Below are 26,863 nucleotides of genomic sequence, written 5' to 3'. Positions count from 1 at the left end.
CGCCGAAGTAACTAGATTTTCGTTAAATTCTTACGTCTTCCACTTTAGCTTGCGGCCCGTCCTTCTTCGTGCTGCAGCAGGGTTCCATTGGCTGATGCGGTAGCGAATCGCCTGGTGGTCTCTATGGGGATACTTCTATCACACTCTCCAGTCCATATTCGCCGTCAGTCAAGGACTATAGAATGTGGCGAAAATTCTCTAGGTACCGATATCCGTTTCGTGAACCAATAAGCTCCCAGCTCCTCGCGATCTACTTGTTATAGTCCTCGGCGGATGAGCTAGCCTCCACACCGTGCCGTCAGGTAGGTGTCGAGTCTGCAGCCAATTTTCACTACAAGGAAATATTTTCACAAGATAACTTTAGCAAATGAAACTTTGAGAATTTTATTTAAAATTTTAGGCATATTTTTGTTTAACATATTGAATTTTTGCAAAATTCTCCAAAATATTTCGGGGGGGGGGGGTTTCGTCCCCGACCCCCCCCCCGCTACTACGCCACTGGCTTGTGTAAAAAACAATTTACCTTTTTCTGCAGCATCAATATGATATACTTAGTACTCTTTCCGCGGGCACAACTGTTAATATAATATCGCTGCCCAAGTCGCCATTAGGTCTTTAAAATTCCAATGTGCTATGACGTGGGTGGCAAGAGAAGTTAGCCGCTAAATTGCACATTACATGTTTACCCCAGGCGATGCTTTCTTCGAGAGCTTACATTTGAAATCACACCGTTTTGCTACGAAAATCTATGAACTGTCAGAAGTCCGACATATATGAACAGCCTGTAGCAATTCAATTCGGTCAGTGCCATCTGACCGCGAGAGTTACAAGTTACATAAGGGCAACCTTTCAACAGTGATCTCAATCGCAAATGTATCAGGCCTAACCTGACATGACCTACGAAAAGAAGATCCGTCCGTTGCCAACAGTGACAATACTCGTATACTCACTAGTTTAATTCAATTTTCCAATCTTCCGACACACTTCACTAGCTATTAAGGTCACAAAGCACCATTCACCCGCGGGCTGTCCGCAATAGATAGAGCCGCGAAAGTGAACCACTATGTCAGACGTTGGCGTGAGTCTGACTATTTTCGTATGGTGACTATTTCGAGTTTAGTTATTCGGCCCGATTTAACGTTTAAAATTTCGCTACAAAGCTATCAGCTGGACAGAATAATGTGAATGACATGAATGAAAATATCTAGCTGGTTGGAACCGCCGTTGGCGGGAACAATATCGGTGGGTTTAATAGTAGGTGCATTGAACTTTCTATAGGATAGATGGTGCTCGGTTCATCTCATTGTTCAGAGTTTCTATTTTATTGCTTACTGGGTCTACAAACAATAAATACGTTTTTTCGGTCCTAAGATGAAAAATTATAACAAAACTGGTGCGAAAATGTAAAAGACGCGTGTTGGAGCCCAACAAAAATTCGTCGAAACGTCGGCTAAGATAACAACCAATTGATGCAATTCGTTTATGACTGCATTGCTGAAACCTAACCCTATATATATTCGATGAAATGCGAACTAAGAAAACAGATGCTTCTTTAACTAATCTGTTCAATTGGGATGAATGAACACCTATTCTACAATGATCGGAATGTCACCAGACAAAAACACATATTTTACGCGGGGGATACATGCCGCGTAAATGAAAACCGCGTAAATGAAAACCGCATAAATTTCAAAATCCGCGTAAAAAAACCGCGTAAAAAAATATCGCGCAAAAAAAACCGGTTAAAAAAAGTGAGTGCACATAATCTAATTTTTTTTTAAAGTGTTATGAAAATCAGTTCTTATATTCACTACTTAAACTTTTTTCTGATTCAAATCCAAGACTGTATCCGGGTTTTGTGGAACGTTTTCAATTAAGTCACAGTAAGCTATAAAAACACATCAAACTCCAGATTTCAATGATTTTTTAACCCGAGATATTGTAACAGTAATATTGCCCCTTAAGATTTTACCGGACTAATACCGACCCCTCTTCATTCCACCATCTTCCAATCCAACCCATCTTCTCCAAACATACCATATCGCTTACGGCAAACATCCCCCGGACCATTCACGGGAAGCGAAGGGAGGAAAAGCTCAATGCAATGTACTTTCGATTGTGCCTATATGCTACCACGATGTCGTTAATCGAATGGATGAACCGTGAGAAAAAGCTAACTTTAAGGTGGTAGTAGTAGCGAGTCGGTGAATAAAAAAAAATCGTAAGCGCTTTAAATACCTACAACCACTTCACCAAGTGACCGGTAGAGCGATGGACGGGGTCGCTTGGTGTTTGTTTAGACTTTGTTGAAAGTGTGTTTTGTTCGGTAAAGTGTTGTTTTACTACAACCACAACAAAAGCAACTCTCGGCGGTAGTGATGGGCATCCGAGTAAGTAGATAGGTATTTAGGTGCGAGAACTTCTTGGTCACTCACGCGATTTAGCGGCCTGCTAAACCGCTCAGGTAGGCCGAGTCAGATGCATGTCGCGTCAAGCGCGGATCATGGAGGGCTATCGGGTGTGAAGCATTTGTATTGAATTACATCATCAACTGGCAATACGGTATAGAGGTGGGTTCCCGAGGAGGGGAGCAGTATGTGTTTTTGATGTCGAACCCCGATTCAGCTAGTAAGCTGGGTGCGAGGGTAGCGAAGTTGTGATATTTTTGCGACAAACTAATAAATGCTCGTCCGTGTTGGATAGTGTTTTGTAATTTGGCCAACGAATTAATTTACGAATTGATTGTTTTATGGCAGAGTGTCCGATTTTTTTGTTTCCCATTTATTACTATCTTTCTTTAATTTAATGATACATTTGACCTTGATTTTAACGATCAGTGTTATTTTTATAGTCAGGCTGTATGAAACCGGTATATTTGAAATCTGCAAAAAGAATCAACATAGTTTGCATATCGGCCTTCGGGTTGTGTCTGTGCCGCTGGATTAGTTAGGTTGGTTTGATTAGTAGGCAAAAATTAAACTGTTTTCGCAATTCTTCAAAAAGGAAATAAATCGAGCCACAATTTATTTACCTAAGTGCAAATAGTCTTTGGCAAAAAAGTGCCCACTTCACCATTTTTTGGAGTTTTCCCAAAAATATTATAATTAAAAAAACTGAAATAATTTTTTTTCAATAATAAGAACAGTGCACAAGATGATATGTTTTCAATTTATTATTTACCTAAGAACAAACAATTATATTCATAACGTTTATAATATATCCTCCGTTTTTTGAATACTTTCAACTTGATTTTGGAGGTGCCGTGAATCATAGCCTTCCCAGGCTCTCAACATCTTCAAAGTAGTTTAGTGACGGATTGGCGCTAGCTCCAAAAATGAAAACAATATTTGTGTTTCTGAGTTAAGCCCTAATCCTGCGTGATACCCGGCAAGAAAAGTAGTATTGATAAAGCTGATGAGAAATAATGCAGTCGACGACCAATTTCAACTTCAATAATTTTCATCAGCCGAATCAGAAATTCTTTTCTTGCTGAACATCATGCAGGACTAGGGATTTTACTCTGAAACTCAAATAGAGTTTTCGTTTTTGGAGCTAGCATAAATCCGGCGCAAACATAGTCTTGTCACTAAGTTAGTGTCGGATTCTGATGAGACAGACCGCAAATTACACAACTAATTAAGTTCATCCGATAGTCTATCGACTTATCTGTATGCATCTGAGTAAACTTTATCGGAGGAATCGGATTTCTAATCCCCCTATTTCATATGATTTCAAACAAACCGAAGTTTTTTTTTAAATAGCCATAAAATTGGCCATTTTGATTACCTAATCGAACGAGAGGTCTACGGGTGAGTAGTCGTAGATTTATAGCTATTACCAAATAGGGCACTTTTTGTTGCATCCATAATTGTGGTGCTTTACTCCCGTTATCTCGGAAACATCCGAATAACCAGGTCAATATAGCGCTGGAAGGTGTAATGCGAAGAGCGGGGTTCAACATGCGGGGCACGATTTTCCGGACGAGGTCCGGACAGTTTGTGTGCTTCGCTGACGACGTGGACATAATCGGTAGAAACAAGGAGACGGTAGCAGATCTGTATACCCGACTGAAGCGCGAAGCAGCACGAGTTGGCCTGAAGATAAATGTGTCTAAGACGAAGTACATGCTGGCTGGCGGAACCGATCGCGATAGGGAACGCTTTGGCAGTAGTATTACGATCGACGGCGACGAGTTCGAGGTGGTTTACGAGTTCATCTATCTAGGCTTATTGGTGACTGCGGATAATAACACCAGCCGGGAGATCAGAAGGCGTATTATCTCTGGAAGTCGTGCTTACTATAGGCTCTACAAAACTACAACACACTGATTATACCGGTGGTTCTCTACGGTCACGAAACGTGGACAATGCTCGAGAAGGATCTGCAAGCACTCGAAGTCTTCGAAAGAAGGGTGCTGAGAACGATCTTCGGTGGTGTGCAGGAGGATGGCGTGTGGAGGAGATGGATGAACCACGAACTTGCGCGACTCTATGGTGAGCCAAGTATCTGGAAAGTGGCTCAAGCTAGAAGGGTACAGTGGGCGGGGCATATTGTGAGGATGCCGGACAACAACCCCACCAAGTTGGTTTTCACTTCCAACCCGGCAGGTACAAGACGGAGAGGAGCGCAGCTTTCCCGGTGGCTGGACCAAGTGGAGCAGAACCTGGCGAGTTTCGGGCACCTGAGAGGTTGGAGACAAGCAGCAACTGACCGAGTGACGTAGCGGAATATTGTGGAACAGATTAATAAATCATGTTAATATGATGTATAATCAGGAAATAAAATACTTGACTGGTGATCGTGCGAAATACAGTTCAAAAGTAGAAATTGTCATTTTATAATCGCTCTGTCCCATCCCAAAGGACCAAAGGAGTGACATTAACCTTCTTAGCCAAGTCACTCCCAACAATTTTTATGATTATTATTATTATTATTTTCCCTTTTAACTGAAACGGTCGCTACGGTTGTCCTCGTTTCTTCCTCCTTTAAGATTCAAAACAATTCGTTAATTGACTTATTCATTAAATGAATAATTTAATTGCCGTCTAATTTTGAAACATCTTCAACCCCAACTCTGCACAGTAGGCCTGGCCGTTTTAATATTTCCGACATATGAAAATATGCTTCAAATATTAATATTGACAAGAAAAGCACTACAGAATAACTGCAGTGTTTTCCAGGATGCTTTTCAATACTGGCTGTGTAAGGGTTAGAATAGAATAGAATAGAATAGAAATTGTCATTTTATAATCGCTTTGGTGCTGCACAACCATTGCTCACATAAGACACCATAGTCTAGTCTTTTGTTTAACAACCCACCTCAAAATACTACGCACACGGCAGCAGTTTCAATATCAATGTAATCAATGACGGCTGCTAATGTATTTTTTTTCTGTTTTTCAAATTAAAATTTAAAATTCAAAACATGTAGCTTCAAAATGAAAAAAAAATAAAATTAAATATCTATTCTGTGCAATTTATTTGCCAAAAAACAGATCAATTTCTAGCCTTCAGAGTATAGGTCCTCTTTAATTGAATTCAAGATTACAACAAATGATCCAACCTGGTCGGAGTACCAAACATCGTGATGTCTTACTCCATCGTGTCGCAAACGGTGAGGCAACCATAGACAAGTAATATCCTGGCCCAAAACCAGTTTGACGGTTTAGAGTTCCTTACAGTATGTTGAGTAAGCCACACCCATATGCAATTCGTTGCTAAAAAGGCGTATACCTTGCCACCTCTGGTTAGTATAATGTACTGCCAATAATCGCAAGTCAGTCTCAGATTTTGTGGGATTCTCTGTTTTGATTAATATTCCAAACATGCTAAGAAAATCGAATTGCAGACACCTTATTAGCAACGAATAAAATATGGCCGTGGCTTACACGGTAAAATTATTTTGGCAACCTCGCGCAATTTACCATAAACCGTTGATATTTTTTGGAAATTTGTACTTAAAATTTGTTTTTATAAACGTTTATGACGCTTAATAATGGACACTTCATGGTTCCAGTTAAGTGTGCATCAGAGCGTAGATTTCGTCAAATATTTTTAAAATCTGTTTTTACCATTTCTGATTTTTTCCTTAAACTTCTTAAGGTGTTAACTTTTTGTAACGAATGCGGTGTAAGCGGGTCATATTGACCCCGATTTCGAACTCAGTTTTAAGACACATTTTCAACCAATTGCCGGAGGGTTAAATGAGCTAAAAATCAGCATGAGTTCAATGTTTTCTTCAAGTTAACATATTTTGATATGCTGGGGGAATGGGTTTGGAAGTGGAATCAGGAATTAGAATATATTGGCTCAAATGGCACGTTCCCCATATGTAGTGGAGACTCGTGTGTCTGATTCCTGGTTCCTGTAAGTGGAGGGGTTGGGGGCTAGTAGAGTGAGAGTCGAGGATAGGTTAGAAATTTGTTTATCTTGTTTCGGTATGCGGGGTGGATGAAGAGAAAGCAGTTATGAGGGGCGGTGGGGGGGGGGGGGCGAAGAGGGAGGTATAAAGGTAAGCGGGGGGTGGATGCAACACCCAACTGCATATTATATCTTCCATTTGAGACTTGGTTTGAGAAAATCGGTTCAGTCATCCCCGAAAAATCGATAAAACTTTAACTGTAGAATATGCCCGGAAACCGGGACTTCCGGAATTGTCTTTAGAGGACAATATATTCAAAAAATGTTTGATTGGCAATAAGTGATCTAGACCTGCGAATCGATGTAATTCGGTGACCATTCCAGTAGATTTCTAGTCTCTGAAGTATTACGATTGTAACGTTCATGTGGGAAATTCCAAGGTGATTTTACTAACCAACCTGTAACTCCGGAACCAAAAGTTAGAACCGAATGAAATTCAATAGCAGTCAATGGGATCTTTCACTTGAAATTAATTTTGTGAAAATCATTCAAGAATTCGCTGGGAAATAGGTGTGATATTAGTTTAGGAACATGGCCGAGTTCCCAGGGGGCATCAAGAACCGTCATAGGTTGCCATTGTGGTTAAAGCTACTTTGATTGGTCATAAGTGATCTAGCACTGCAATTCCAAGTAATGTTACACCCATTTTAATATGTATTACATCATTTGGATAACACGGTGTTACCAGTTTATATGAGGATTTGCTGTGTGACCGCACTCTTGAACCCGTAACTCCAGATCCGGAAGTCGAATCAACTAAAAATTTAAAAGCAGCTAATGCGTTATAGCTTTTATTTGAAACTAAGTTTGTGAAAATCGGTTCAACTACCTCTGAGCAAATTGTGTGAGTTTAAATGACACCCACATACACACATACATACACACAGACATTTACCGATCTCGAAGAACTGAATTGAATGATATATGGCACTCGGCCCTCCAGGCCTTGTTTAAAAAGTCGATTTTTAGAGTGATTCCATAGCCTTTGAGAAAGGCAAAGCACGATCGAGTGGATGAGTGAGCCGCATTCGGAAGCACAACATTAAGTTGTTCGCTCGTATACTTGCTTGGCGCTTCTTTGCTTTCAGGTATATATTAACGAAAATAATGTAGAATTTCAGATATTTTGCGGTATACTCATTCTTGGATTCAGTTCAGATAAGCGTTCTACATTGGGGCATTGCAAAAAAAAAACTCATTTTCGAAATCTCATAGTCCGCTCCCCTAACAAATGTCAAAGTAAACTCAGATGCCAAATTTCACATAATTTGGACAATTTTAGATCCTCGTCCATTTCGCTTGAAGTTTTAACATTGGCACTTTGGGAAAATATGAGGAAAAATATGTTTAAATGCCATAACTTTTGAAGTAGCACTCGCAAAATTGCAATTTATACCTTTTTTGAAGAAAACATTCTAAGTATTTCAAAGTGTTTAAAATTTTTTGGGAAGCAAAGTATTTTTGTTACCCAAAAAATAGGGTAAGCTGGAGTTCTGGGGCATTTTGTTCAAACAATTCACCATTCTTAAAAATCATTCTGCTCTATTTTGGAAAACATACATTTTTTGCAATTTTTCTGATGTAAAAAAATTAGAAATCGAATGGTACCTTTGCGACCTCTGTCAGATTACGAGGAGTTCGGGTTCTAGGGCATTTTGTTTTTCATCTCAAATTGATCGTGAAAATTCTCAGAAACAAAATATAAATAGATTCGCTGCCTATAAAATTCAGAAACATTAGATTTTTTGGCGTGTAGTCTAGAAACCTCATTTTTTCATCAATTGCCCTAATACCCCAACTTACCGTATTTCCCTGCAATGAAACATTTACCATGCGATTTTTGAACGTTTTTTTTACGCTGAAAATAGTAAATTAAATAAAAAAATATTGTTAAATGGAGTTAATATGTACTATTTAATGATAAAATATGGAATCGAGACTAAATGTTTAATGCATCTGAATTTTTTCAATGGCAAATCAATTTCTGATTTGTCCCTTAGAAGTTTTCACGACCAACAAGGTACATTAAATAGAATTTGATCGAAGAATATCACAGATATATGCACGAGAAAATGATAAAACTTAATGTGAATGACAACATGTCCTAGAACCCCAACTTCTCGTATTCTGACAATGGCGGATTTCTGAGACTTTTTCACATTAGAAATACATTACAATATGATATGATTTGCTGCCAAGAGCAGAATGGATATAAGGAATTGTGGATTTTTGGGACAAAATGTCCTAAAACCCCAACTTCTCTCCCCAAGGTTGAGGGGTTTGACGGTATTGCAAACATCATCAGGCATATTGTGTGCATCAGCGCTAAAGAACAACTGCTTTAAGATAGTTATTGCATTACGCCTCGATAGTGGTGCATCGAGGAGACCGAGAGGGCTTATGTGCCTTTTTTATGTTCTATGTTTCTTTATATTCTGCACCAGCGCATACAAACGCTCTACCATTGGTCTGTGCGCGGTGATGTGGCCGACTGGCGACTTTTGCTGTGTTCAGTGTTTGCAAATATTGTCCCACAATTTGATGGTAGTAATCGTGGACGGGGCTCACAGTGGGAGTCATAGTGTGTCCATTTATCGGTCGAACTCGTCATCGTGCATATACTAATTAAATTAATTTAATAATTGAATTAATTTAATAAATACATAAGTAGAAACCTATTAGTTGCCGCTTTGTAATAATAGTGTACAATTGTTATGCGCTAGTCGTATGTCTATCTATGTATGTGTTCGTCTGAGTATTTGTGGCAGTTGGGTCAGGGAATAGATGCAGAACTGGCGTATATGATAGAATAGTGGCTAATACTTCTGGTGATCAATTTGTGCATTTACTTCTATTCATTCGGGAAAGTCGGATTAGATAAATTAGAGTACAATAAATTTACCGACGCACGTGAGTCATCCATTTCTGACCAGCATAGTATGATGAAAGTCTTACAGCATGCATGCTTCGTAAAAGCCGCTTCAATTATATTAGAATATAAATACCAGATATAAACTTCAAGCATAAAAATCGGACTGGGACATTCCTTTATAAGAGTCGGATAAATAACCTTCAGTAAAAAAAACCGGAAAAAATATATCCGATTCTTACGAAGTAGTTTTTGTTAGCCGACTTTTAATCTTGAACATCAAGATATACGGATGCTCCTACGAGCGATTTATTTATTTTTAAACGATTTTTATACTGGAGGTTAATCCTTGCCGAGTTTTGCAGGTGAGAACTTTTTAAGCGATTCTTATGCAGAAGGATTTCTGTCCAATTTTTATGCTTTAAGTTTAAATCCGATATTTAAATTCTAATATGTTTGAAACTGGTTTTGCAAAGCATGTTCTATCCTTGCGACTTTTATTTTCGGTCGCACATCTATTAATCCACACACACTTACGACCGCGATTTCGCCTACCTGAAAACACCCCAGTAGTTAGGGAAACGTAGCATCTTTAAACTTCCAAACGCGGTCTTAAACATTACCTCACCACTCGCGCGATCATGAAACGGTCACGTCCGAAAGTCTTACCTCGGTCCTAGCAGTCTGGACTAATGTCTTCAGTTGAACCAATCAAAAAAGTGACGCTCATATGCACTAAACAACACGTTCCATGGTGACATGACCTGGAACTATAGTGATATGGGGAAACGGACTCTCTTCTACCGTCTGTACCATACACTAAAAATTAAGCATCAGACTCCCGGTTTGCGCGCGATCAAACAAGAATACACACTACATCATTATAAAATCAAAATTATACACGCAAAGTCATATACACGTAACAAACACGTTAATATACAAATGCTTGAGCCCTTCGCGACCATCCGCGGCACCTACACTCGCGATCTCGTAAACATGATAACAACCCGGTGATAAAGTGAATGTCTCAGCTCCTATAAATTCTCAAACGCGGTCTCAAGCGTGAACCTAAAAACTCTCGCGGTCACACGATCATGAATCGGTCACTTCCGGATGTTTCTACCTTGATATCAGCTGACTAGGTCCATGCCTTCAATTGGACCAATTAAAAAAAAGCTCTAAAATTGTCCAAATGATGTGAAATTTGGCATCTGAGCTTACTTTGACATTTGTCACAATATGAGAGGGGGGGCCTTTGAGAATTCAAAAAAAAAATTTTTTTGCAATGCCCTAATGTCGCCATATAACTTGGTGTCCAGTGGATATGAATCCACTGGACACCAAGTTATATGGCGACATTAGGGCATTGCAAAAAAAATTTTTTTTTGAATTCTCAAAGGCCCCCCCTCTCATATTGTGACAAATGTCAAAGTAAGCTCAGATGCCAAATTTCACATCATTTGGACAATTTTAGACCCCCGCCCACTTCGCTTGATTTTTTTTGAAATTGGTACTATGGGAAAATATGGAGGAAAAATACATTAAATGCTATAACTTTTGAAGCAGCAATCAGAAAATTACAATTTATACCTCTTTTGAAAGAAAATAATCTAAGTATTTGAATGAAGATATATTTGTTTCTTGAAAAATACGGGAAAGTGGGGTACTGGGTCATTTTGGCCCCAAAATCCCCTATTTTTAATGATTTTTCTGCTCCGTGATGAAAATCATATATATTTTGTAGTTTTTCTAATGTAAAAAAATCTCAGAAATCGAACGGAACCCTTTTCACCTTAGTCCGAATACGAGAAGATATTAGATTTATGGTCCGCGCGCGATTATCCAAGAACACCCGCGAATATGCGAAAGGCACACGGCTATAAAATAGAATTTATACACGCGAAGTTACATACACGTTAACACACGCGACATACAAACGCACACGCGATCGAACACGTTAATGTACAAACGCTCGAGCTCTTCGCAATGATACACGCGATTGCGAGTCCCTACGCCAGCATTTACCTGAACCGTACAATGAATATCACATTCAGAATCACGGCCCGCTACAATTGGCCTATTGCAGTGTTTTAGTGGGCGACATTGCCTGTCTCGTCTGCAAATTGTAGTATGTGATTCTGACGGGTAGCCCTTCCGAGAACCTAGCTCTACAACTCCAGTAGGACAACTCTCGAAAAAAATGTCCTAAGCCCCCAACTTCCTGTATTTCTCGAGAAACAAATACATTTTCATTGAAATGCTAAGAATGTTTCCTTTTTTAAAAAAGGCATAAACTATAATTTTCCGAGTTCAAAAGTTTTAATATTTTATATATTTTTTCCTCATATTTCCCCACAGTACCAATGTCAAAAACTTTAAGCGAAGTGGGCTGGAGTCTAATATTGTCCAAATGCACAGTGTTTTTTTGCCAAAATCATGCGATCTATTGATTGCGCCTAAATTTTTCAATTTGGATTAATTGCATCTTCGGAGGAATTGGTGAATATTACAAGCGCTTTCATATGATGTTAATATTTTAATGTTTAATCTCCCTAACAATGAAATATATTTACCAACTTTCTTGCATGTCCATATATTAAAATTATGCCTTCAGCAAAGTTGCCTTCGCCAACAACTTTGTTGAAGACACAAAATCTTTATCTTCAATATCATCAACATTATCGTTGATCATTGTGGATGATCCTTATGAAGCCAATTCATTATTATAACTATAATATTTTTCTGACAAATTCGGTATGTTCCGTAAAAAGGTTTGAATGATCAAAATGAACAAGTTTCTATACTACAAGACTGGTATTTTCTAAGTAATTTGGTATTTTTTGAAAAACAATGAAGTGTTTCAATTGGTAATTATTATTGACGTGGAAACGGCTGAATACGTTAATATCAAAAATAGCAAGATTTGTCATTTCTGCTATGATGTTCGTGATTAATCCTCCTATAAGTGAGATTTTTCAACAATTTTTGTTCGATAAACAGAAATGAGCTAACGTCTTTAAAAAAGTTGTGGAGATTACTTTCACGAACATTTTTGTTGAATATACAAAGTCTCACCTTTCAATGCATGAGAAGTTATAGCTCGTTTTTTTGGGTGGCCCCCAAAAACATTTTTATGAAATATCTTTTCAATTATCATTTCTATGGGTTTTGCATATTGTATGAAGTTATTTCACTCGTCAAAAATGCATAAGTTTTATTAACGAATAATTTTTTTTATCTCGAATATTTTCTGAGATATTGGACGTTTTTCGAAAAACAATATTTTTTCAAATCATTCGTAACTCTACTGGAGATAACGAGAGACAAGGAAACTCTACTGAGTTTTATTATGTTGATACCCCTTTTGCCCGTTCAAAAGTTATTACTTTCAAAACTTTTGCTAATTTTACCAAAAATTACCCTATTGTGGTGCCTCCGCCAGCAAATCTGTTTTCGATTGAATGAACTGTCGCCAACATTAGTATTTAACCACTAACTGTTTGGACACCACGAGCAAACTATGTCCCTCGTTTGAATAGTTTGAAGGACCGTGCTGTCGAGACTTCCTATACTGACAAGGGAACGATAGGTATTGATAGCTGAGACCAGATTAAAGCAAACACGCTTACTTTTGACCGTCTGAGCCAGTGACCAGATATTCTATTTTCGGCGCAATGTTAATGGAACGAGTAATATCGGTATGCCCCTTGTTAATCAAATTCCGCGTTGGGAACGGTTGCAAATCCCTCGGAGATGGAAGTTTTGGAATTAGATATTAAAACAAGCAGTAACCCGAGTTTATTTACCACGAGGACACAAATACAGATCCAAGCACCGTAAGAACCGTTCCCGACTGTATTTGTCGAATTAGGGAATTTCTCGGAGCGAATTGCACTTTTGAGGGATATAATGCAATTTTCTTTTCCACTGTTCTTCCTCGTGACTGTTCCATTCGGCCAGTTCTCGTTCGTTAACTAAATATTCCAGTTGTGGATTGTAGGACTCAGCATGTCCCGGTAGCGGTCTCTTAAGAGCGACAACATGATCATGAATGCGACGCATTTCTTCCTTCCCATGATCGGTGTCCCAAACCATGTAGAACTTAGGGCCTTTGTTCAAAGCGGCTTGCTTTTCTACCTCGGCACTTATTTTAATCCAACCCATCTTGAGTGCATGAACAAGGCCAAGGATCTTCAGCTTCTCCGATTTACTTGGCAAAAATGAACGCTTTTGATCCGTAGTATCTTTTGTACTTCTGATGTGAACCTCTCAATCCAGGGCTGCAAAGACTAATATTAGAAAATTCACTAACGAGCGATAATTTGAAAATTAAGCGGATAATCGTCGTACTGATCATCCGGATTTCTCACAGCCATAATACGCTTAATGAGCCGAACGTTTTCGTCATTCAGCATAATATTTTGACCAGTTTGTGGATTCTTAACAATTCGCTAAAAGTTCGGATCTTCCATCTTTTTCAGGAAATAATCGATGGCATCAGTTTCCGGCAGTTTGGTAAATTTGTTTGCATCTTAATCGTATCCAACGTGTTTATACTCATCGTACCAGTGCATCGGAATGTGTTCCTTATATCCTTTTCGTCCGATGTATCTCCAGCAGCATACTCGTCCTGGTTCTTGAAGTGCGATTTTTTTCTGGGAAGACACCTACGCTTTTAGTTTTAACTGATTTTTCCAAAGCAGAATCAATTTCTACCAGCTCTTCATCCTCTTTATTGGCTGCCTCCAGAAGCTTCAAAGTTTCCTCGTCATCTCACTTTCATGTGATTGCTTATGTGTGCCACTTCAGCTAGCCTTCGATAACGATTTATTCCTCATTGTTTGTGTTAATGCTTTAGGCTTTTCCGGTTCTTCTACGTCTTCCTCAAACTTCAACTCATCACTTTCCTCCTCTTCCGATTCAGGAGAACTATAGCTATTTAAGTCATCTTCTGAATCGACTGTTACTTGTTCTGTGTCACTATCGTCGCTAGCGGATTGGTCCTCAAAATCTGAATCGGCACTTTCAAAATCTTGAACTTCGTCATCGGATTCAATATTCTCACCCTCTGAATCTGAGCTATCCTCATCGTTTTCGTTGTTGATGTTTGTGAGCAAGTTGTCCTAATTACAAAAAGAAAAAACAAACATTGAGGAAACAGTCGAATTAAATTATTTATAAGGCCAATTAAGCTTTAAACTAGTGACCAGGTACTAGTATTCGACATAATTACCGTTGAAATCCGGATAAATTGGGTTAATTTGCTAGCCTGCGGATTCCGTTGTCTTTAGACTAAATTTGGGACCGTTCTCATTTTCCGTCTCCAATTCCGATGAGGCAAACGCCTTCGGTTTCCCCGCAAACCTAAACTAACTGAACTCTACCGGGAGCAATAGCAAAATAATGATATTAAATACGACAACTTTCCTAAGATGAACGAATGAATTCATGCGACCAACGAAATTGTTCGTAATATACACAACCGTTTATTAAAATAAACGAAACATTTCGTTTCATACACGAAAAATAATGTCGTTATCAACTATTACATTCGTGCAATGTAAACTATACTTCGTACTATAATAAAATCGATGTTGTCAGATATCGATCCCAAAAGATCGACTGAAAACAATAAGAGGCTAATAAATACGAAAACTTTTCTATGATAAACGAAATGAATTCGTGCGACCAACGAAATCGTTCGTAATATACACAAACGAATATTAAAATAAACAAAACATTTCATTTCATTCACGAAAAATATTGTCGCTATCAACGATAACATTCGTGCAGTGTACATTAAATGTATAAAATTTACGAAAGCTTTCGTTCACCAAGCGGTCATTCTTGTTCATGAAATGAACGAAACCTACTGTTTACAATGCACGAAAATACTTCGTTGCAGAAAACGACGAATGAATTCGTGCATTGCATGATCGATTTCATTATATTTACGAATTTATTTTATCAGTGTAAGTCGCAAGAGCTAAACAGATTATCTCTTTTGCTAAGATAGATATCTTCATAATATGAACAACTTTGTCGAACATACTGAAGCTTTGTCTATGATATTTAGGAAATTATGTTGAAAAAATGTTTTTCAGGGGTCATTCACAAACAACGGCCAATAACTTCGAGTGTACTATTAATAGAGATTTTTGGTCGTTAGTAAAGATGTTCCCAAAAACAAGTTCTTCAATGTTTTTGAAGATTTCATCTTGTTTTTCGTACTTTGAAAAAAAAAATGTATCAAAAATCTTACTTCAAGGTGGATTAATCATTGTAACTATAGCATCAAAATAAAGGTTTTGGATCGTCATAAAACATCCCAGAAGACATCATTGCTGTACGCTTTACCGTTTTCGGGTGAATAATTTTTCATACGTTTTTGACGAAAAAAAAACACTGTGAAATGATGTGAAATTTGGCATCTGAGTTTACTTTAATATTTGTTTTTCTTTGAAATTTAAAAAAAAAACAATTTTTTCTATGCCCTATTCTATATGAAATTTGTTTACAGGATCAGGTATCAATTTTAGTCAAACAATATTGAATAAATTTCATCTCAAAGAGTTTTTTTTGTTGCCTATACTGTACACATCTTATAAAAGCATTTCTGTCGTGAAGAGGTTCCATGTCTTATTTTTGGGTTTTCAAGTACAATAGAAAGAAGATTCGGATCGCCACGAATTTTGGCAAACACAGCTTTTCCGGGTTTGAAAAAAAAAATCTACTCTGTGCCGTTATTTGAAAACATACCGGCCAACATCAGGAAGTGATCAACGAATCGTTCAGCTAGCTCATACATAATCGCAGGCCGCATTCGTTTCACGCTTGACCTATCTACCCGGCGCAATCGAATAAAAAAATTGACCTTCTTAAAATAAAAGCAACAGCATAGCACAAATGTCTTCAGTATCGAAACGACCTTTGGAAACGATCAATCACACCCGTACCGTCATTCAGAGCTGTTCTCGGCCAACCATCTTATCGACGATCATCAGCTTACTCTTTCCTCGTTACTAACTTCTGCTGTATTCGTTCACAGATGGTGTAAAATGGTCAACGAAATTCAACCGCTAGGCTGTTAGATTCTTCGACAACAACGAAATGGAACTACCGAGAGGAGCCAAGGTAACCCATGCCGGGCTTATGCAGCACACCCCGGATGGGAAGAAGGAGATTCAGAAAATAACTCAGGCGGGACTGGTGGCTCGCTCGCCGGAGGGAACCGCAGCCAAGGGTATGAACATTCGCGGAAACGAAGACCTATGGGTGGAGATACAGGCGAATACCTTCAAAAATTGGGTAAACGAACACCTTCGAGATTCGGGAATGCAGGTTAGTATAGCAAACTACGTTACATCAGCCGAGCAATCCAAATAATTAACTCTATTTCACAGGTCACCGATTTTCACGATGATTTTTGCGATGGAACATACCTTTGTGCCCTAGTGGAAGGTCTTCAGAAACGTCCGTTGAAACCCAGCTGGAGCAAAAGACCCGCAAACCAGCATCACTATCTGGAAAACGCGACCACGGCGTTGAACGCCATCGAAGCGGATGGGGTGAAGCTAGTCAACATAGGCAACGTTGACATCGTCAACGGTAACGTGAAATTAATCCTGGGTCTTATATGGTCGCTGATTGTGCGTTACCAGATCGGTAGAAGTAAGTTCCCACCGCGGAAGCTCATGCTGGCATGGCTGCAGGCAGCTCTTCCGGATTGCAAGGTGACCAATCTAACTACGGATTGGAACAGCGGGGTCCTACTGTCGGCTCTGTTGGACTATTGTGAGCCCGGGATTTTCCCCCACTGGCGTACGCTGGACGTCCACGACTCGGTTAGGAATTGTGAGCGGGCCATGAAAATTGCTTACGATCGATTCGGAATTCCGAAGGTGTTGGAACCAGAATATCTCGCATCCAGCTGGTTAGACGAGCTTTCCGGGATGACTTACCTGTCGTACTTTATGAAACCGGATGGACCGGGATACAACGCTACCATGCGGTGGGTCAATCAGACGGTTAAGAGACCGGTTTCGAATTTTACCGTGAGTTATTTGTTAGTTAAGATAATTGCATGTATAGTCAAAATTTTGCTTTTAGACGGACTTCAACGACGGGAAAGTATTCTGTGAGATCATTAAGGATCTGGGAGGTCCCGTCCCGGATCCCAGCAAGCTTAGTTCTGACCCTGCACTGTGGGAGAGTAATCAAAACAAGGTTATCGAAGGTGGCCTCAAATTAGGAGTCAAACCGGTTTTGGCTGCTAAGGACATGGCTATGGCGGATGAGGAGCATCTGGGAATTATGGCCTATACCACCTGGTTGCGATGGGTTATTCCAAGGCCGCCACTGGCAGATATGCTGGTTGTTCATTTGGAAAGTAATTCCGGGCGGATTGGAGAACCTACAAGATTTAAGGTAGAAGTGCTATCCCGAGAAATCGAGATGTCACAGGTGAAGGCATTCGTGAGCACTCCTAACAGCAACATTCTGCAACCGGTGAAGTTAAATGCTAGGGGAGAAGGGACGTACATTCCTGACAAATACGGAATGCATGAAATCGTGTTGGAGGTCAATGATAATCAGTGAGTGGCTTGAATTAATATTATTTTTTCAATGTTAGGATCAAAGGTATTTTCCTTTTAGATTGGGTGGTTGTTTCTTCAGAGTCTTACCGCGACTGGTGCACGTGGCTCCACCTGGGATGGCACCGTGTGCTTTGGGTAGTCTTGTTGAAGTTCTTGTGAATGCTACCGGTGCTCCAAAGTTCGAAGACATCATGGTGACGGCGTACAGTCCATCCGGAAGACCATTGAAGTGCCCGTTAAAGAAGGTAAGAATGTCGCCTTATCTAGTTTATTTGAACGATGTGGTTCTATAAGAAATGCATTAAGTGAGCCGCGAGATACATTTATAAAGTGTAAACCATTTATTGACTATTACCGAGTAGATGTTCATAGAATTTAGTTGTGTATTTTGTTTTTGTACGTCGGGAACATTTTTTTGCTGTATAACATTTGTTACCTTGCCTACCTCAGCTAATGGCAATTAAGTCTGATTGCTCTCATATTATCTTGCACGTCCATGTAAACATCACTAGTGCTGTAATAGTGCTCACGTTCGGATATTATTGCGTGTGTTTTGCTATTGCGAATCACAGTTAAATATATGTCCATCACCTTGGGAATATGTTTTATCACTGATAATTTGGAGTGCAGTCGTTATTTATTGAATAAATTATTGATGGGAGAATTTAAGAAGCTTTATTGTATTTCGTACACATTGCCAAAATGGCAGTTTATGTCCGGGATTCTTGTATTAATGTAAGTGATTCGTTCCGCGTTGGTGCTGACTATAACAAATATAGTTAGATGTGCGTGAAATTATATGCAGGGAATTAATCGCCTAGGAATCTTTCCTGTTGTGGAGCTTCTATCCACTATTGCTTGGAGGACGGAGATTGCGGCCCGGAATTGGGACCTAATAAAATGTAGTAACACATTGAAATTCACACACACGGAGCAGGTGCGTCGGAACCGTTCGAGACAGATGGTTTGGTGAGGTCACCACCACCACAAGCAGCTGAAGTTATTCAGCAAGAGCAAGAGGAGGAGAAGCAGCAGTACCAACAACGGCCAGAACAGAGCGTGGTGAGTGCCAAAAGAAGTGGCAGCGAAGTGCTTAGTGGATAAACTCCAGAAGTTTGTGTACGTGAGAAACAATGCCCATAAGAACATTAAGAAGGTGGTTCTCAGAATCCGAGGGGCGCCACTATCTGTCGTGAAAGAGTATGACATGTCAACACTGAGGGCTGAAGTAACTGAGCGAGCATTGGCGTCAACTAAGGCTACTATCTTCCTAGCCCCCTTGAAGCAGGAGAATGAGAAGCTGGTTGGAGTGGAGAACACGCCAGTTTCCGTGACTCTAAAGTGGGCCAGAACCCGGCCAGGGGCCGGAAGACCAGGCGAGCCCAATAAGAAGCCGCGTAAGGACACCCTCACTGAAGGGAAGGACGCCACTCAACCGGGAAAAAAGTTGGAAACACGGGAAACAGCAAAACCTCCGGCTCGTCAGGAGGCGCCAAAGGGAGAAGCCGTGCTCGTCAAAGCCAATGACGCGACGTCGTATGCAGCTCTTCTGAATAAGGTCAGAGAGGTTTCGGAACTGAGGGATTTAGGAGGAAATGTGACAAGAATCAGGCGTACCAAAAAAGGTGAGATGCTCTTCGAGTTGAACGAGGATTACCTAATCACTGGATTAAAGAGTAGAAATTAAAGCCTTAACTTTGGAGACGATGATTGTCTCCAAGGATCTGGATGAGATCCCGATGGAAGACGAGTTGAAAGGTGCACTGTAGCAGCAGTCCAACCTGGATGAGATTTACATGACAATCCGGTCAAAGAAAGGGTATGGAGGCACTCAGAGAGCGATGATTCGTTTACCGGTAACAGCTGCTGACAAGGCACTGAAGGTAGGCAAAGTTACAATTCGATGGTCGGGAAGCGCCTCGAGTGAATAAAGAAGCTGAAAAATGTTTCAAGTGTTCAGGCTTTGGGCATTTGACGGGGGCTTGCAAACGCCCGGATAGATCCAGGATCTGCTGGAAATGCTGGAGACGAGCCATCTTACGAGAGACTTTACGCAAAGGCCGAAGTGCATGCTTTTCACTCCAGCGGACGAAAACGATCCTCAGACGGGTGGCCTTAAATGCCCTACCTACAAGAAGGCGACTGCAGGACAACGCTAATGGTGATGACGCACATGAACTTGAAACACTGTGACATGACACAGCAACTGTTGTGGTAATCTACGACAGAAACTATGTATGACGTCGCTTTGATTGCAGAGCCGTATCAAGTACGTCTGATAACGGTAACTGGGTGGCGGATAAATTAGGAACAGTTGCGATACAAGTTATTAGCAGATTCTCCATTCACGAAGTGGTAGAACGCTCATACGAAGGCTTCGTGATCGCCAAAATCAACGGCGTCTTTGTGTGCGTTCCTCCACGGTGGACAGTGGAACAGTACAGCCTAATGCTGGAGCAGTTAATCGAGCAATTGATCGGTCAAAAACCGGTAGTCATTGGTGGTGACTTCAACGCCTGGAATGCGTAGTGGAGCAGTAGAGTAACCAACATAAGTGGGTACATCCTGCAGGAAGCTCTAGTGAAGTTAGACGTACGATTGTGCAATGCAGGTTCTGTTAGCATATTTCGGGTAGGCGGGAGGAATTCTATCATTAACGTCACATTCTGTTGTCCTTCAATGACAGCGAACATGGATTGGAGAGTATGCGAAACGTATACGCATAGCGGCCACCAGATGATTCGCTACCGTATCGGCTAGCGGAACCCTGTTGCAGCACGGAGAAGGATGAACAGCGAGCGAAAGTGGATGACGAAAGACGGCATTTTGGCCGGACGGCGGGACCAAGAACGTAGATGTCGCAGATCTAACTAGAAGGACTGTGACGGCTTGTGATGCCACAACGCCAAGAAAACTGGATCCACGCAATAGACGGCATTCAGCTTACTGGTGGAACGAGACGCTTAGTACGCTACGCGCTACTTGTTACAGAGCCCGAAGGAGGACTCAGAGATCAGTATCGGAGCCGGATAGTGAAAAGCGTAAGGCAGCGTTTCGGGAAGATAGGCCCGCTGTAAAACGGGAGATCAGGCTTAGCAAGTCAGATTACCACAAAGAGCTGTGCCGAGAAGTAGACGCCAATCTCTGGGGCGACGCGCAACAAGTCTTGATGGCGAAAATGAAGGACCCGTTGACGCCAGCCGAAATGTGCCCGGGTAAGCTGAAAGCTATCACTGAGAGTCTCTTTCCGAAGCACAATCCAACTACCTGGTAACCGAAACCGTTCGGCGAAGAAGAAGGAGCAAACACGGGCGATCGGCAAGTGACTAACGATGAGCTTGCAGAAGTGTCGAAGCGACTGAAATCAAATAAATCCCCCGGTTCTGATGGAATATCAAACGTGATGCTTGAAAGCTGCGATCCTGACATACCCGGACATGTTCAAAATAGTGCTGTAGAAGTGTCTAGATAAAGGCAGCTTCCCCGAAATGTGCAAGGTCCAGAAACTGGTGTTGCTACCGAAGCCAGGGAAGCCACCGGGTGATCCGACCTCGTATAGGCCTATATGTGTGTTGGATACACTCGGAAAACTCCGGGAAAGAATCATTCTTAACAGGCTTACGAAATTTGCGGAGGGCGATTGCGGACTGTTCAAGATGCAGTTCGGATTCCACGAAGGAGCATCAACAGTTGATGCACTTCGGACAGTGGTTGAGAGTGCGGAGAAGGCATTTGGACGGAGGCGGCAAGGGGATCGATGCACAGAGGAGTAACTAGAACAAATTCTTGGCCAATAACCAAACAAATTTTTTCGGTTTTTTATTTAGTTATATTTTTTTAGATACCTAAAAGCATACTGCATATTGTGGCAAAGTAAAGAGTTTGCCAAAAATCGCTAAAGATTTTTTGCATGGATGAAAAATGGTGATATTTTAAGGGGTTTTTAATCATTTTTTATTACATATTTAGCAAAATCGCTTTCTAATGAAGATGACTGTATTAAATAAGACAATATTATAACAAACGTAATTGAACACAACTATTTGTGTAATCTTAGCTTAAAAATAATCGAAATAGTAGTGTTTCTGTGTATTGGACCAGCTTTAGAAACACCCTTTTAAAACTTTTTATTCCAAATTTGAATGATAAAAAAGTTGCATTATACGGCAAGATCCGGCAAAGTTGCTGAAACAACATTACAAAACAAGATTCCGGCTATCCGAAAAACATTCAATCTCTTCCGATCTTTTCCGATCCACAAATTCCAAGCGATATGAAAATATTAATATTTCCACTAGTTTGAGGTACACCAAAGTGCTGTAGGGCCAAATACCATGTTTGGCAAAATGTATATCTATGAAGATGTGCACAGGTATCCCTTTTTTCTCCTTTTTCCACTGACCAACTTCATGTATCGGGAAAAACAAATGTAGTCACAAAGATGACCTCAAAAATACTAGTATTCGGGAGGATCTAGAAAAATGACCTCTGCACTGGTGGGTGGATGGATGCCAAATTGTCCCAAAAACTAGTTATTTTCTATTTTTAGTTCATACTAAGGCATAATAACAGCAATAGCCGCAATAAATAGTTTTGGCCAGGATTCGAACCCAGTTACTCCTCTTGACATTGCGGTTGCCCGGGAAAGTCAAAATCGTGGATTTCGTGGACGACGTGTCACTAACGGTGATGGGAGAGACACTTGAAGAAGTGGAGATGTCTGAGACGGAGACAATAGGCGCGATCGAGAATTAGATGAACGGGGTCAAGTTGCAAATAACTCACCACAAGAAGGAAGTGTTGTTGATCTGAAACTGCAGAGCGGTTCATCGGATGCAGATCAACGTCGGAGGGTACGTGATTGCATCAAGGCGTGCACTTAAGTAATTGGGAATGATATTCAACAACCGGTTGAGATTCAACAACCACATCGACTACGCCTGTGAAAAGTCGGCGATAGTAACGAACGCAATGCGAGAATCGTTTCAAATGTCAGCGGCTCATCCCAAACCTGTCGACGTGGGTCAGAAGAAAGCACAGAGCGGTGAACTTCCACCTGACACAGCTCGATTTGGGATTGGTGATTTTCTCTAAAAACCTGACCACAAGTGGAAAATTACATGGTAGAATTACTTGGGTTTCTAGCGAATTGGCAATGTCTAGTTTAGATTGTGAAGTACGAAAGGAGGTATACGACACATGTGTTAGGACCATGGCAATTAATGTATACCCAGAGTTGTTCTAGGCCGTTATTGCTTTTTTGTTCAGACGCTTACCGATTAGAAACAGCTATGAGTACACCTCCACCCTTATTACCTGTAACAATTGGGTCACGATACACCTTACATCTAGGTCCGAACAGCTACAGCGAGTAGATTTCGTCATTCAGCCACGTTTATGTCAAGATAATGACATCATGCTCTGCTTCGGATACAGCTACGAATAGCTCATCGATCTTTGTGCGTAGTCTTCTTAGGTTCTGGTAATATATTCTAAGGGGGAAACGGGAATTTATTTCAACAGAGGTAGTATCTGTATGTCTAGCTTCGGGAGAATATATACATTCTTGGCTTTTACCCGAAGAAACAGTCACGGAGTTTTTATTATTTGGATTACGGATGGCTAGATGAATGTCAGCTATGAAGCCGGAAGTTTGTTCTCCAACGGTGGTGTACGAAAGTGATTTTGAAGGGGTGCAGTATCAAGGTTAGCTTCAGGAGGACATATATCCTCTTTGGCTTTACCTGAAGAAACAGAAAGTAATCCGTTCAGACATCCTGGTTAAATGTAATTGCTATTCGTCGCGGATAATTTGCTGACGCTTTCTTCCAACAAGCTTCCTATATACAGCGCATTTGAAATTATGGACTGCATGTTTTGTCTCCAGATTCAGCTTCCGGCCCCTATTCATCTGATCGCAATTAAGGGGTTACACCACCGTAGAATTTAAAAAAAATCATTTTTATATTAGTCTAAAATGTGCTATACGATGTTAAAAATGATATTCCAAAACATGGAAGGCCAAAACAATACTGGCTGGAAATGTAACTCGAACTAATGACTTTTGATCGCTTTGAAATTTTCACAGTATATTCGAAATTGATTTCTCCGGTGATGTACGTATGATTTTATTTTTTTATTGCTTAACTTTGTTATATTAACAATTTTGTGTTAATTTTTATGACATTTTCAGAATTTTTTCACTCAAATGTGCGCGATTTCGCCCAAAATCAAAATATCGAAAATCCTACGTACGTCGCTTTCTATTGACACAAGGAATCAGAAAAACTTTGGTTTTTGGCTCTAGGTAAAAAATTGCGGAAAATAGATTTCCGGCCGTAAACCCCTTCTAAAAAACGCGCGGGGGGTTACATTTTGTACAGCCGCCATCTTGTGATGAAATTGCTCGAAAAAATTATTTTGTGTGATTCATTACTAATGTTATAAATTTCATTTAACAAGATCTCGATTCATCTCTTTATTGCGCCAAGAAAAATTCCCGAAATATGTCCATTTATTCGAGCTCTACAGTGGTGTAACCTCTTATCATAACATATTGATTCTGATGTACAAACTGATGTAACGTGATCTCTTGCGCATTTGGAGCACATTTGGAACACTCTTATTCCTCATTCATACAGCATTTAAAGCAACGTACTATTCCAAAACATTCAATCGCTCTATATCTAGGCACTTATGGATTTGTAAACGAGGTCGAAGTCGTGGCAGTGTGGGTCTATGTTGGACCACTAAAGAAAATTGTACATTATAATAACTGCCTACGTGAACTCACAAAAGTCCACGCAAATGTGCAAACGACCACATATCTATACAAACGAATTTGGGCACGCTCAGTTTCATACATGCTTACATACGTGACAAACAAACGCCACGTGATCATGGCCGTTAACATACAAACACTGGAGTCCTTCTCGATCAAACCGGGGGCTGACATTCCGCATCTCGAAATGCAAAGTTTATTTTTGTATACAAGCTTGTATGAAAATACAAGTTACAAATTACAAGATGTGGCTCGCGGTCGCATACCTAATGAACGAGAAACACACGCACATGAAGATCCAAAAAGCCACACTTAAACTATCAAACGTGGAGCTTATCATTCCGAAGTTGGCTTTAGTTCTGTATTGCTCGTGCTCGAAGCACTATATTCCTTCTGGTTTTTTTTTCTCAGTTTTATAGGAACAAGGGCTACAAAAATGTGGTCATGGGCAGTAAAGCAGGCCTCCTCTTCAAAGCTGTAGCAAAGATCGTAGCATGAAAATTTAAGTATCCTCAATGTTGGGAGGAGTTCCGCAATATCACAAAGTTACATGTTACTTGAGATTTTTGGTGTTCCTGAAAGCGTTGGAAACTCTTTGTGTCTTCCCAATTGTCTAAAACCAGGTGCTGTTTGCTTCAGATTTGTGGCAGAGCTTTCTCTGGCTGCTATATTTGGCGGCCTTTCAAGAGAGAAACAAAATATTGTTGCAAAGACCCATTTGCCTGTAAATAGTGCAATACTGCATGCATGACGCGCGGCACAAACAACCGATCATGCAGACGATCCTTGTTGAAGAAGACGCTAAGCAGTCTTATCCTGTGCGATTGACACTCAAAATCTTCGCTCACTGGAGCAAGGGGTTATTTAAACATCCAAGCCTGTTCCAATCGATAACTACACCATCGATCTCAACTTTGTGAGCAGGCATTAAAACGCGTTTGTTCTTCATGACAAGACGTCCCCAATAACGTTATTTTTTTGCTTTTGACAAAATATCACAATTCTGAGTTTTTTTTTGTATGTCAAATGTTTAAGAAATCCACGAATTGCCGAAATCTGGTGTCAATTCAAAAAAAACATTTTTTTTTTAATTTGAAAATCTCAGTTTAAAAATAAAAAGTACCAGGGAGACAATTTTTGTCAAAAATATTGTTTACGAGAAGATACAAGATCCGTTGTTTCATGCATTTCTAAGACATTTGGCATAAAAAAGAAATTAAAAGCAGCCTTTTCGAACTCCAGTATCAACTCAAATACAGAATTTTCCAATTTCCCATAAAACTATCTTTAAAAAAATCGGGGTGGCAGTAGATCTCGACGTTTCATTACATCCTTAGTCATTTAGCATCAAAAATGCGAAATCTTTGAATCATCTAAGGGTCCTTTGTGTTTTTTCACGGGTGAAAATTTTTGCACTGGGGCCGTTTTGCGCATCCTCTTAATCGTGTCCGATTGAGCTAAACTTTTACAAAGAGAATTTTTTCAAGGTGCGTCCGGTTATTAAATTTCATGATGACATGTTTGCCACACATACCATTGGCACCCTAATGAACAGTCATCTGAATAGATGCTTCCTCCTTCGCCGTCAACTAATTTCAAAAATATACAGTAAAAGATTTGTGGCTGGAATTTACAGAATTTAGTAGGGAGTAGGTGTGCCATTTCCATGTAAACAAATTACTGTTTGAAGGTCGAACTGAAAAAGAAAGACAAAGTAAACACCAAAGAGGAGCAAAACTGAGACTCCGCCAAGAGCGCCAGAAGACCACGCCACGACTCTGTACATACATCAATTCCAATCTATATCCTGATCCTCTCCTATTCAGCTATTACCCCTCCTGTTATCGGCGTTGGTTTGAAAGGTTTTAGAGCCAGCCGATTTAGCTGATCACGATGCACAAAAGATTGCGCAGAAAAGCACGATAATATACAGTCCATATAAATTTTCCTTCATATTCGCCAAGTATGCTATCGACTATCAATCACATCCTCGCAAGGGTCAAGAACCGGCTGCTAAGGAGTCTCTGACTTGACAGTTATTTACCGACGACTTTTTAATCTGTAGTTTTATTTTCTGCTTTTCTTTTATATATTTTTTTAAACTTTTTTGTATTAGCCTGTTTTGTTACATTTTTTTCTTTTATTTTTATTGTTAAGTTATTATTGTTATTGTTAAGTTCTGTATTAGGTATTCAA

At 40.1% G+C, this 26,863-nt stretch overlaps 1 protein-coding gene and 1 pseudogene across 4 annotated transcripts in view; one reads left to right on the top strand and one right to left on the bottom strand.

The window, feature by feature from the left end:
- Positions 1 to 26,863, top strand: part of LOC131693417 (filamin-B) — a 183,666-nt gene that overhangs the window by 50,893 nt on the left and 105,910 nt on the right. For all 4 annotated transcript variants that reach the window (XM_058981206.1, XM_058981205.1, XM_058981204.1 and 1 more), the window contains 4 exons: positions 16,338 to 16,630; positions 16,693 to 17,343; positions 17,399 to 17,883; positions 17,945 to 18,131. In XM_058981206.1, the coding sequence (XP_058837189.1) occupies positions 16,400 to 16,630; positions 16,693 to 17,343; positions 17,399 to 17,883; positions 17,945 to 18,131 (1,554 nt within the window). In that variant the 5' untranslated portion in view covers positions 16,338 to 16,399. The remainder of the gene's footprint in view (positions 1 to 16,337; positions 16,631 to 16,692; positions 17,344 to 17,398; positions 17,884 to 17,944; positions 18,132 to 26,863) is intronic.
- On the bottom strand, positions 12,915 to 14,516 carry LOC131688020 (ribosome biogenesis protein BOP1 homolog; annotated as a pseudogene).

This window comes from Topomyia yanbarensis, chromosome 3, assembly GCF_030247195.1.
Source record: "Topomyia yanbarensis strain Yona2022 chromosome 3, ASM3024719v1, whole genome shotgun sequence".
Taxonomy (NCBI): domain Eukaryota; kingdom Metazoa; phylum Arthropoda; class Insecta; order Diptera; family Culicidae; genus Topomyia; species Topomyia yanbarensis.
The sequence above is the reverse complement of the archived record's forward strand: the minus strand, read 5'-3'. Positions and strand labels throughout refer to the sequence as shown.